This window comes from Sus scrofa, chromosome 2 (assembly GCF_054392235.1).
Source record: "Sus scrofa isolate SSC_HxYL_T2T_F1_AM1 chromosome 2, Sscrofa_HxYL_maternal_Yorkshire_Landrace_v2.0, whole genome shotgun sequence".
Taxonomy (NCBI): Eukaryota; Metazoa; Chordata; class Mammalia; order Artiodactyla; family Suidae; genus Sus; species Sus scrofa.
Genome location: NC_139384.1, coordinates 152,701,113 through 152,714,294, shown reverse-complemented (window position 1 = coordinate 152,714,294; position 13,182 = coordinate 152,701,113). Strand labels below are relative to the sequence as shown.

Below are 13,182 nucleotides of genomic sequence, written 5' to 3'. Positions count from 1 at the left end.
ATTTCAAAAAAACAGGATTTGATTATCATATAATGAATGAAATACGCTCATGAATTTGTTTTATATATAATAGGTTTTAATACTTTTCATATCACCTATTTTCTTTATTTCAGAGAACCTAGATATGACAACCATACATGATTATCAAGTTAAGTTACTTTACAAATGAAAAGACAGCAGAAAAATAACAGCGCTCATAAACTTGGGTCCTTTAAACAGGAATATACTGCTCTTTGACATTTACTTGGATAGTATTCATATACTTTTTAATAGTTATTTGTCTGTGTTTGTGTATCGATAAATGCTAACCCATAAATTCAACAATGCTACTAAGGCTTAACTAGACAGCAAAGATATATTTTCATTCTTCATATTTTACTACTGTTAAGCTAAAGAACTGTGAAATGAAAAATGAATGCCTGATAAATTTTTACTATTTTAATACAATGGAGAACTTCGTATGCTCAAGTATTTTTGTCTGTGCCAGATAAAAACTATACCTAGCAGTACGTTAACACTTTGAGAAATCATTTTTCTTAGTGCTTGTATCTTTTCTATTTTAAATAGTATGTAAGACAACTAGCGTTTGTTAGAATTACCTACCTCAATTCTGGTCACACGGTAACTGTGCACCTTTATGAAGCCATACATTAGGTGATAAAATACCCATTTTAAGGAAAATAATTCAATAACTAACCTTTCTGTACTCCTAAAATGGCAGAAGAGTTTTCCTGTGAAGTTCTGTCAGGTTCCTGGGGAGGTACAACCATGGCAAGTGTATGCATTGGTACACGTGGAACCTATAAAGTCAACTCAGAAAAAAATATTCTCAGACCGAAAAATAAAAAATCCGTAAATGAAACAGAAATCCTGTTTTAGATTTTCTTCGTATACCATCAAATTCACCTTTTTTTTTTTTTGCTTTTTGTCTTTTCTATGGCCACACCCTTAGCATATGGAGGTTCCCAGGCTAGGAGTTGAAGTGGAGCTGTAGCCGTCGGCCTACACCATGGCCACAGCAATGATCTGAGCCATGTCTGTGACCTACACCACAGATCATGGTGTTGCCAGATCCTTAACCCACTGAGCAAGGCCAGGGATTGAACCCGCAACCCTATGGTTCCTAGTCGGATTTGTTAAATAATGAGTCATGACAGGAACTCCAAATTCACTTTTTTGTTTCTTTAAAAGAAGCAACAGCAGCAGCAACAGCAGCAGCAGTAGCATTCAGCAAGGAATAATTTCTGATTATACTGATTGAGCAAATTCAGGTAATCAACAAATGGTCAATGATTTATACTAAATGGAATATTACTCTTTTGTTAAGGAGAAAGCTGTTGGTTTCAATTATAGCTCGGAGTACAAGCCACACATTCAACTGGCCAATATACACTTATTCAAATTTTATATGGTCAAAAGAAAAAGAAACCAATATATTTCCCAAATTGGTGTATTTTAACAGTTCTCAGGATAACTTTGTAAAAAAGAATTTAAGATTTCACTGAACTATGTATACTTAGTATACTTTATATTCTCTCCGTATTTTTAGAGATTAAAAATTACTTTTAATTAATTCATTAAAAACACACAATCTTGGAGTTCCCATTGCAGCTCAGCGGTAATGAACCCAACTAGTATCCATGAAGATGTGGGTTCCATCTCTGGCCTCACTCAGTGGGTTAAGGATCTGGTGTTGCCATGAGCTGTGGTGTAGGTTGCAGACGTGGCTAGGATCTGGCGTTGCTGTGGCTGTGGCATAGGCTGGCAGCTGCAGCTCTGATTTGACCTTTAGCCTGGGAACTTCCGTATGTCGCAGGTGTGGCCCTAAAAAGTAAAAGCAAAACAAAACACAACAAAAAACACACGATCCTAAAGACCTGGTTGTAATAAGAGGGTAACTTGGAATATTTATATCTATATTTGGTATTGTGTTATTTTTTTTAGAAACACTAAAAAACTCTTTAAAACCCCACTTACTACTTTCAGTAAATAAGATAATTAAAATTTTTTCCATGGACTTTTGAAAGAAAAACTTAAAGAATTTAGGACCAGGTTTATCTGAATTTTAAAAGAGAAATCAGCTCCTTTTGCTTAAGACTAATGTTAAACAAAAACTCCCAATTGTAAGAATATTTGTACAAATAAACGACACTTTATATTACCTGAGATTGATCTTGGGAAGGTGGGGTGAGCTGAGATACCTCTGTGGTAGGAACTGACAGAACATTGTTTGGATAATCCAATAGGTAAGAAACAACGTTAGTATGGCCACCTTTTGCAGCTTCAATGAGCATTGTTGAGCCATCCTGGGAAAAGAATGACACCATAATTAATTAACTCTAAATTTGATTACTATATACATTTAGTTTCTTAGCAGTTAATACAAAACTCAAACCTCATGTAAACGGTAGTGAATATTAGTAAAAATATTAAGCACTAAAATATCTGAAATGTATTTCAATGATTATATATATAATTTACTTCTTTTGCAGTAGAATACCTTGAGACGATGAGTAGGGTCAGCCCCATGAGCCAAGAGGAGCTCAACAACTGCCAGGTGACCTCCTGCACATGCCAGTGACACTACCGTATGATCATTATTGGCTGTAGCCCTATTCACATTGGCACCTTCAAGTAAAAATAAACAGCAATCTTAGCAAAGCCAATTCAGGCAATATGATTTTAAAAACTTTTTTGAAGTACAAAACATACACAAAAAAAGTACACAAGTCATAAGTGTATTGTTTGAAAATTTTTCACAAAGTGAACACAACTGTGTAACCAGCACCCAGATTAAGAAAAAGAACATTATCCACATACCAGAAGCCCCACTTTGTGCAGCCTTTCAATCGCTACCCACCCCTCCAATGACAACTACTACGCTGACTTCCAAACTGGTTTTAGTTTTTGAACTTTATATGAATGAAATCACACAGTGAACTCTTTTGTGCCTGGCTTCTTTCGCCCAATATATATTTGTGAGATTCATCCAAACTGTTGAGCACAGTTGTAGTTCATTCATTCAATATCACTTCTAAAATGAAAAATCTAGATTAATAAATATGTACAGGTTTATCTGAATGCCACATAATACCATTGTATGTAACTCTTCAAAGACATTTTTGATTTACTTCTACAATGTGGAAGTATAACGAGGTCTTAAAGTAGAGAAATCATGTTTGTTTGTTTTTTTTTGCTATTTTTGGGCCGCTTCCGCAGCATATGGAGATTCCCAGGCTAGGGGTCTAATCGGAGCCATAGCCACCGGCCTAAGCCAGAGCCACAGCAACACGGGATCCGAGCCGCGTCGGCAACCTACACCACAGCTCACGGCAACGCTGGATCATTAACCCACTGAGCAAGGGCAGGGACTGAACCCGCAACCTCATGGGTTCCTAGTCGGATTCGTTAACCACTGCGCCACGTCGGGAACTCCATGTTTGTTTGTTTTTTTCGGGGGCCACATTCGTGGCATATGGAGGTTCCCAGGCTAGGGGTTAAATCTAAGCTGTAGCCAATGGCCTAGGTCGCAGCTACATCAACACCAGATCCAAGCCATGTCTGTGACCTATACCACAGCCAGTGGCAACACTGGATCCTTAACCCACTGAGTGAGGCCAGGGATCAAACCTGTGTCCTCAAGGATACCAGTCAGATTCGTTTCCGCTGAGCCACGATGGGAACTCCAGAGAAAATAAAATTTTTAAACAATATTCAAGAGAAATATAATTCTTCATATCATATATTTTAAGGGTCAGATAGACCTGGATATGAAAAGAAGACATAAGATTATCCAAATGTGTTGTCAGAAAGGTGATTTTGGGAGTTCCTGTCATGGCTCAGTGGTTAACGAATCCAACTAGGAACCATGAGGTTGTGGGTTTGATCCCTGGCCTTGCTCAGTGGGTTAAGGATCCAGCATTGCCGTGAGCTGTGGTGTCAAAAGACCAAAAAAAAAAAAGAAAGGTGATTTTGTAAATTGTTCAACAGCTTTGTACAATATGACCTGAAGAAAGTTTAACTGCAAAATCTTTTCTTAATATGGAAAAAGAATCTGAAAAAGAATGGATGTGTGTATGTATATATACATACATAGCTAAATCAATTTGCTGTACAGCAGAAGTTATCACAACTATACTTCAATAAAATTTTAAAAAATAAAAAAAAATCTTTTCTGAGCCTCTTTGTTAGTAAATTAATTTTGACCCCCAGAAAAAAAGAACTTGTTTTTACTTCAACTACTTTTCACAATCCCAAAGGATTCAACTAGATAGTTAAGACTATAGCAATATTCTTTCTTCCTTCTTCCGTAATTCCAGACTTACTTTATGAAGGAAAAAATAAACTTATGGGTGAAAACTACTATTCATTTAATTTTCAAAAATACCCTACTGAACCTAATCCTAAACTGCACTGAAGTCCCTTCTGGGAAAAGCAAGGCACACCAGTAAACATCCTTTCATTAGCGACATGAGATTATTTTTAAAGTTGCTATGGAGTTCCCATCGTGGCGCAGTGGTTAACGAATCCGAATCCGACTAGGAACCATGAGGTTGCGGGTTTGGTTCCTGTCCTTGCTCAGTCGGTTGAAGGATCCGGCGTTGCCGTGAGCTGTGGTGTAGGTTGCAGACGCGGCTCGGATCCCGCGTTGCTGTGGCTCTGGCGTAGGCCAGTGGCTACAGCTCTGATTAGACCCCTAGCCTGGGAACCTCCATATGCTGCGGGAGCGGCCCAAGAAATAGCAAAAAGACAAAAAAAAAAAAAGTTGCTATTAGTAAATTTAGATGATGGGATTCTTTAGCAGTTGCCACAGCTGAGAAAGGCTATGATCAATGTGTTCTTATTCCTGACAAGCCTGATTATATGCTTAGCAAGGTTGTTCTTGGGTATGAGTAGGCAATTTCTTTTTTTTTTTTTTTTTTTTTTGTCTTTTTGCTATTTCTTGGGCCGCTCCCGCGGCATATGGAAGTTTCCAGGCTAAGGGTCGAATCGGAGCTGTAGCTGCCAGCCTATGCCAGAGCCACAGCAACTCGGGACCCGAGCCGTGTCTGCAACCTACACCACAGCTCACGGCAACGCCGGATCCTAAACCCACTGAGCAAGGGCAGGGATCGAACCCGCAACCTCATGGTTCCTAGTCGGATTCGTTAACCACTGCGCCACGATGGGAACTCCCAGGTAATTTCTTTAAAGGAGCATAAAAATAACTAAAGGTTATCCATCTGTTTATTACTTCTGCATAGTTGAGGTAAATAGCTTTTACAGACTAGGTTATAGCATTATGTAAGACACGCCTTACTTGGTAGAAAAATGTAATATGAAGAAAATAAACCTAGTTTTCCACAATTAAATAAGAAAGCAAGTATGTTTAAAATGCTAAAATCTTATACGTTTTTTATATAACGATTTTTTTTTCATTATCGCTGGTTTACAGTGTTCTGTCAATTTTTTACTGTACAGCATGGTGACCCAGTTACACATACATGTATAGGTTCTTTTCTCTCCACTACATTGTTAATGTACAAAATTTCCAAATTCTGTTGGAATATAGATATAAAATGTTTATTTTTATAATCCGACATTTGAGTGGACCTTCCTTATAGTTTAACATCCTATTTTAGGAATTTTTTTTCTTTTCTTGGTCTTTTTAGGGCCTGAGGCATATAGAGGTTCCCAGGCTAGGGACTGAATGGAGCTGTAGCCACCGGCCAACGCAAAAGCCACAGCTATGCCAGATCCGAGCTGCCTCTGCGACCTACACCACAGCTCATGGCAATACCGGATCCTTAACCCACTGAGCAAGGCCAGGGATCGAACCCTTGTCCTCCTGGATACTAGTCCAGTTTGTTAACCACTGGGCCATGAAAGGAACTCCTTTTTTAATGAGGTTTTTTTTTTTTTTTTGGTCTTTTGTCTTTTTAGGGCCACACCCGCAGCACATGGAGGTTCCCAGGCTAGGGGTCCAATCGGAGCTGAAGCCACCAGCCTATACCACAGCCATAGCAACTAGGGCTGCGTCTATGACCTACACCACAGTCCACGGCAACGCCGGATCCCTAACCCACTGAGCAAGGCCAGGGAATGAACTGGCATCTTCATGGATACTAGTTGGGTTTGCTAACCACTGAGCTATGACGCGAATGCCTAGGATTTTTTATCGGATGCCAGAGTACCTCTAACATTACACAGAGTTAGGCTGAATTAAATGAAATGGCTGATGTTACCATCTTTGCTGTATACAATGACAATTTTATGTTTGGACCTAAAATGAGTTCAGCAGCAATTCATTTTTCTACAGTAAACAGTCTTGAACTAACTCTTATCTATCATTTGAATTTTTTTGCCCAAATATACTCTAATAATATTATCTCTAGAGGAAGATAACAATAACAACCTTGTATGCACATGTACATACATATGTAAATATGTATACATATGTAACTGTACCATACACAAGAGCAGCAGACTTTCCCCCTTACCCTTCCCCATTTTCAGCAGAACTGCCTTGTCATTAGTGCCAAACAATACTCTACCTACGAAACATAGCCGGACATTTTACATTTGACTTTTCCAACTTTTGGGAGCAACAATATGCTGTTTGGTTGATGAAAACTTCAAACTCAAAACTAATAAAGATCCCAGTAATTACCTTAGGAACTCTATGCTTTGTAATAAAATATAGCAACAAAAGACTAGAATACAGTAGTATACACTATACTATAGGTAAAGTAGCTTTAACATAAATTGCAAGAGTAGGAACTTTTTTTGGTAAGTTGTAGCCCCTTGGAAATGTTCACTTGTACTGTCTTTACCTTTGCTAATAAGAAACTGCACGGTACACAAATGACCAGCTCTTGCCGCTTTCATCAAAGGTGTTCTTCCACCTTCAGATTCGTGTTCCTAGTAAAGAAACAAAATAATTCATCAGTACCAATTCATTAACCACCTATGTTAAGCAGTTATTACCCATAACATAGGAAATAATGAATATTCAATACTTACTCAACATAGTCACTTATGCTACCTACCTCAAGTCTTCCAAAATACAGGATTAATTTCAGGCCACACTAGCTGATGTAACTTTTTAAGAACAAGTTCAGTTTTGCATAGCAAGCAATAACTATGACAGATGAGACTTGTTTAGTTTGATTCCCCAAAGAGGAATAACCACATTTTTCTAACACTAAGGTTAAAAAGATGTTTTCCTAACTATTCATCTCAACTATGAAAAAGGAACCTTAATTTTGTGAGATGATTATGAGGGTCTTGACCTCATCACAGCAGGAGCCAATAAGAGCTCTATCAAAGGATGGAAACCAATTCCTGAAGAAAAACACTATGATATTTCAGGAACAAAGGAAAAAGGAAAAAGAAAAATATACCAAAGAGCAGATATTTTTTAGAGTAGAAATTAAATGCCCGAAGAGTCAAGGGCAAAAGAAGCAGTCTTACAATTGCAGGAAGATTGTTAAGCTTCCTAGCAAGTTTGCTGCCAAGAGGAATGAATGATAAAACAGTTTCCAACCACCTTATTATCAAATGCTACTAAAAGGAGTTTGCTTGTATGGCAAGAAGTACTGTCTGTTGGGAGAAGTGTGAACTCTCACCACATTCATCTAAGTATTAAGATGTAGCTGATACATCTATGAAGAGTTCTCTCAACTATCCCCTCCTTCACCATGTATGCAAACATTAATTTCTGGGGTTCTGGTTCTCTTTTGTTACTAAGAAAAACCTGACAAAGAATGGTGGTTTCTTCTAATTAATTCAGAGAACCCTCTAGCTACCACGCAGTCAACTAGTATATTTACGTAGCTGTATCTGATCTACAATTTAGGCAAACTAACAATGAGAAATAAGAGTAGATTGTCATCCCAATGGACTGCAGTGACAGGAATTCCACTCTGAAAAAAATTTTTCTTCTTTTATCTTGATAATGTAGAATCTCTCAACCTCCTATAAAAATTAATTTATGCTTTGACTTTTTGCTGTGCATAGTGCTTAGACAACAATCTTTATTTTTTAAAATTTTTATTTCTTTGTCTTTTGCCATTTCTAGGGCCGCTCCTGTGGCATATGGTGGTTCCCAGGCTAGGGATCTCATCAGAGCTGTAGCTGCCGGCCTACACCAGAGCCACAGCAACACGGGATCTGAGTTGCATCTGCAACCTACACCACAGCTCACGGCAATGCCAGATCCTTAACCCACTGAGCAAGGCCAGGGATCGAACCCACAACCTCATGGTTCCTAGTTGGATTCTTTAACCACTGCGCCACTACGGGAACGCCGGACAACAATGTTTATTAACTCTAAGGCACAGAAAAATGAGTAACTATAGATAATGCCAAAATAATTTGGCTTTAGAATGGATTTTCAACTTATATTCAAATATAGGTAAATCAAATATTCTGGCAATTTACTTCAAACAAAATGGAATACACATAATGAAGGGCTTACTCAGAAAGACCTAAAAAGCTGTGTCAACTACAAACTATACACTGGAGTTGTATCCACTACACATTGGAAAGAAATCGCTCCTTTAGCGAACACTATTTCCTCTCCTGTCTCAGGGCCTTTTTGCTTAAGCTGCTCTCTCTTCCCTGTAACACTGCTCTGTTAGCTCCTTTTCATCCCTGTCTCCAGACAAGTGTTATTTCCTCAAGAAAGACCCCCCCGGAGCCTTCCCGACTAGACCACTTTTCCTACTCTTGACCCAACAGCTCTATGAACCTCTCCTTAAGTTCCAATCACGGATTAGTTTGTGTAACTTTGGCTAACATGTCCACAACACAACTGTAAGCTTCGCAAGAACAGCAATTGTGTTCATTTTTGCTTACCATTATATACCTAATGTCTAAAACAATGAAGTACTTGAATCTTCCCTCTCATAGAAATGAAGTTGCAAGTTTTAATTTTCTCTTAGGTAAATAAGAGAAGTTAATTTAACAAGAAATTAAGAACAGTAGCTACACTTAGAGTAAGACATTAATTACCTGCACGTGATAATCATTATTACTACAAAATGGGTGGCAATACTTATGTCACTTTTCTTTTCTTTTTTTGTCTTTTGAGGGTTGTACCCGAGGCACATGGAGGTTCCCAGGCTAGGGGTCTAATCGGAGCTGCACCTGCAGTCCAAAGCCACAGCCACGGCCACGCCAGATCCGAGCTACCTCTGCCACAGCTCACAGCAACACCAGATCCTTAACCCACTGAGCAAAGCCAGGGACCGAACCCGCAACCTCATGGTTCCTAGGGAGATTCGTTTCCACCGCGCCATGATGGGAACTCCTCTAATGTCACTTTTCTTTTTTTTCCTTTGTTATCTCTTAAGCCTGGCAGTGACACTCATCAACATAACTAGATCCCATGAGTAATAGCAAAGACAAAAAACTCTGAAAGCCTTACTTTAAAATACACTTTTAAAGTAACTGTTAGTTCTGTATACTTAAAATATTCCCATAGCTGTTAAAAATAAAAAATGAAAAAGTATAATTCAAGATCCTCACCCCAAGAGAAATTTCAAAATTCAACATACTAATAAAATTTCAGAAACAAAAGGTGTTAAAAGCAGCCTATTTTATTTTCCTCCATATAAGTACACATTCATTCCTCTGGTTCTGAACAATACGTTTGAGAAAATAGTTGATAAGACAATGCTACAACTTTATAATATGTTTACAAGATCTCAGGTCCTAAAATTAATAATGTATATCCCACAACACATATCATTAATCCCCAAATATGTGATCACTAAATCCTTCTTTTAAAATAGGATTCAAAAAAATAAACAAAATAAAATAGGAATCAAGTTTGTTTATAAGTAGACCCTTGAAAAACATGGGTGTGAACTGTGCAGGTCCATTTATATATTGATACCCAAGTACTACACTACATCATCTGCAGAGGACTGAACAGAGATGCAGAGGGAGTAACAAGGCAGACTGTAAAATTATACGCGTATTTTCCACCATGTGGTAGGTGCTCTAACACCAACAATGTCCAAGGGTCAACCATGCTACTTACTTACGAATGTTGGGTTTATGATGTCAGCCGGTATTTGTTTAATATCAATAAAACTTTAGGATATAAGTTCTGATTTTGTCCTTCATAAACACAGAAAGTTATTTTTCAAGGCTACAAACTTAGGTATTATGTAGTTTAACCTTTTTTCTTTCTCTTTATTGGGGAACAGTTAGAATATAGGGATTGTCTATTCCTTGAACATTTGTTAAAACTACTCTATAAATCTGAGATCCTCTTACCTTATAGGATGGGTGGCTTTATTTATTTATTTTTTTTAGGATGGATGATTTTAAATTAATGACTCAATCTGTAATACAGTTATTGTTTTATAGAGGCTTTCTTTTTTCTTTTTTTCCACCACACCCAGGGCATATGGAAGTTTCTGGGCTAGGGACCAAATCTGAACCAGAGCTGCAAGCAACGACAGATGCTTAACCCACTGCAATTCAGCAGGACTTCTGAGGCTTCCTATTCTTGAATCGACTTTGGTAGTTTTTTGGGTTATTTGTGTGTTTTGCTTTTTAGGGCTGCACCGGCAGCATATGGAAGTTCCTAGGCTAGGGGTCAAATCAGAGCTACAGATGCCAGCCTACATCCCAGCCACAGTAACATGGGATCCGAGCCTTGGCTTAAAATTCCATTTTGCCTGATATTAGTATTTCCTTACATAACTTTTCCCATTACATTTCCTTGACATTATGCTTTAAGTCTTCCTCCTGAAAACATAGTTTATTAGATTTTGATTCTGAATCCAAATTCAATAGCTCTGAACTTTAACACATAAGTTCAATAGGTTTATATTTTTCTTTGATTAATATGTTTTTCTAAAAAAGAGTCTTTTAAGTTATTTAGTACCTATTTCTCTTCTCCTGCACAAGCCAAGGATTCTAGCATGGCTTTTTACTTTTCTAACATTTTTCTTTCTTTCTTTCTTTTTTTTTTTTTTTTTTTTTTTTTTTTGCCATTTCTTGGGCTGCTCCCACAGCATATGATGGTTCCCAGGCTAGGGGTCGAATCGGAGCTGTAGCTGCCAACCTATGCCAGAGTCACATCGACTCGGGATCCGAGCTGAGTTTGCAACCTACACCACAGCTCACGTCAACGCCGGATCCTTAACTCACTGAGCAAGGCCAGGGATCGAACCCACAGCCTCATGGCTCCTAGTCGGATTTGTTAACCACTGAGCCATGACAGGAACTCCTAACATACTTTTCTGAATTTCATATTCTTGTTTAGATTTCTAGTACTTCTTTGGTCTCAAGCATAACAATTTCAATTTAATGCTTACAAATTTATAATTATATTTTACCAGTTTCTTTGCTTACCGTAGCTTCTTGCATCTCCCGCCTTCCTCCAGGGTTCATTTTTCTCCTTACTGATGTACATATCTTTTAGTAGTTCTTCTGGCAAGGATATGAAGTGGTAAACTCTTCCATTCTTTGTAGATGTGAAAATATCCTTCTGTCCTTTGGAATGCTAGTTGAGTACAGATTTCTATATTATGTTATTTTCTTCTGGTATTTTGAGGATATTACTCTGCTTTATTTTCTGTGATTATTATTGTTGATGAAAATCTACTGTCAAAAATTTGACTGTTCTTTTATTAATAATGCTTTTTTCCTCCAAGAGCTTTTAAGATTTTTATCTCTGTAGTTTCATTTGTTTTGCTTAGTGATTTTTCAATCAAAGACTCTATCAGGCTTCATTCCTGGAAAATTCTTCACCATTTTCTCTTCAGGCATTGCTTCTGCTTTCTCTTGCTTTCTATTCCTTCCTTCTCTTTCTTTCTGCTCTTTAGAGCCGAACCCGCAGCATATGGAGGTTTCCAGTCTATGGGGAGAATCAGACCTACAGCTGCCGCCTACACCACAGCCACAGCAACGGAGGATCCAGGCCATGTTTGCAACCTACACCACAGCTCACAGCAACACCAGATCCTTAACCCATTGAACAAGGCCAGGAATGGAACCCGAAACCTCATGGTTCCAAGTCAGATTCGTTTCCACTGCGCCACAATGGGAACTCCCCTCTGCTTTCTATTTCCATCTTCATCTTCAGTAACTTCAAATGCATGGTTGAGCATGTCAATCTATCCCCTTTCAATTTCTCTTTCACATTTTTCATCTCTTTATTTTTGTGCTGTATTCTTATTTATTTTATCATCTGATTCATCAATTATTTAGTCAACTGTCCAATATACTGTTTATCCTATATATTGAGTTATTTCCATTTTCCCCCTGAAAGTTTAAATGTTTTATTTCACATTTATCTGTTCTTCATTTGTAATTATCAGCTTTTGTTTCATTGCCTTGCTATTATTCATAGCTTAAAATAAGCATGTTTAAAATCTAAAAGATCAAATTCTTTTGTTTCAGTATCCCTGGCCCTGTATTCTCCCATGTTGCTACTTTTCGTTTGGTCCTTTTTTCTTTTTGGTATGTGTGTGTGTGTCACCCCTAGTGACAAGCAGAAGCTCCTGGGCCAGGGATCAAACCTGATCTACAGCAGTGACAAAGATGAATCCTTAACTACTAGGCCACCAGGGAACTCCTATTTTCTTGCATTTTGACTATTTCTCTTGATGTACGTAGGTTTGCTTCTGGGCTTCAAAATTTTTTATTTGAAATCTTCATTTTGTATCGGAGTTGTTTTTACTTTTGTTTCCATTTCCAAACATATCCGTTCTCATCAGATGGTTTGAAAGTTACCTCAGTCTGGTTCCTTTCAGAAGCAGATCTTGCCTTCACAACTTAAGTTTCTCACCCCATGAAGTTATTTCTGTTTTGCTAAATCAAATAATTATGTCCTCCAAGTACTTAGTTACAGTGCTGTCCTACATCTTCTCTCTATTAAGAACAATTAACTCATTTCTAACTGCAACCCTGGGCAGTTGCTTGGAATTTTTTCCTGTCTTGATTCAAAGGTAGGGCAATACTGAACCAGTCCTTGCTTCAGTCAAGTAGAGAAGATCAGTCTATTCCATGCAAGATGTATTCAGTCCTTACTGCCTTAAAAAAAGATGAAATCTCAGCCCCAAGTGCCTCTTTCTTCCTTCCTTCCTTTCTATCTTGGGTCTTTTTTTTTTTTTTTTCAGTTTCCCATTATTTATGAAAGTTATATCTTGGGTCTTTTTTAGGGCTGCACCTGAGGCATAT

General features: G+C 37.9%; 1 protein-coding gene across 2 annotated transcripts in view; it reads right to left on the bottom strand.

Annotated features, from left to right (window-relative positions):
- Window positions 1–13,182, bottom strand: part of ANKHD1 (ankyrin repeat and KH domain containing 1) — a 131,180-nt gene that overhangs the window by 48,750 nt on the left and 69,248 nt on the right. For both annotated transcript variants that reach the window (NM_001444645.1, NM_001203267.2), the window contains 4 exon segments: window positions 698–800; window positions 2,163–2,306; window positions 2,501–2,628; window positions 6,813–6,900. In NM_001444645.1, coding sequence (NP_001431574.1) covers window positions 698–800; window positions 2,163–2,306; window positions 2,501–2,628; window positions 6,813–6,900 — 463 coding nt within the window.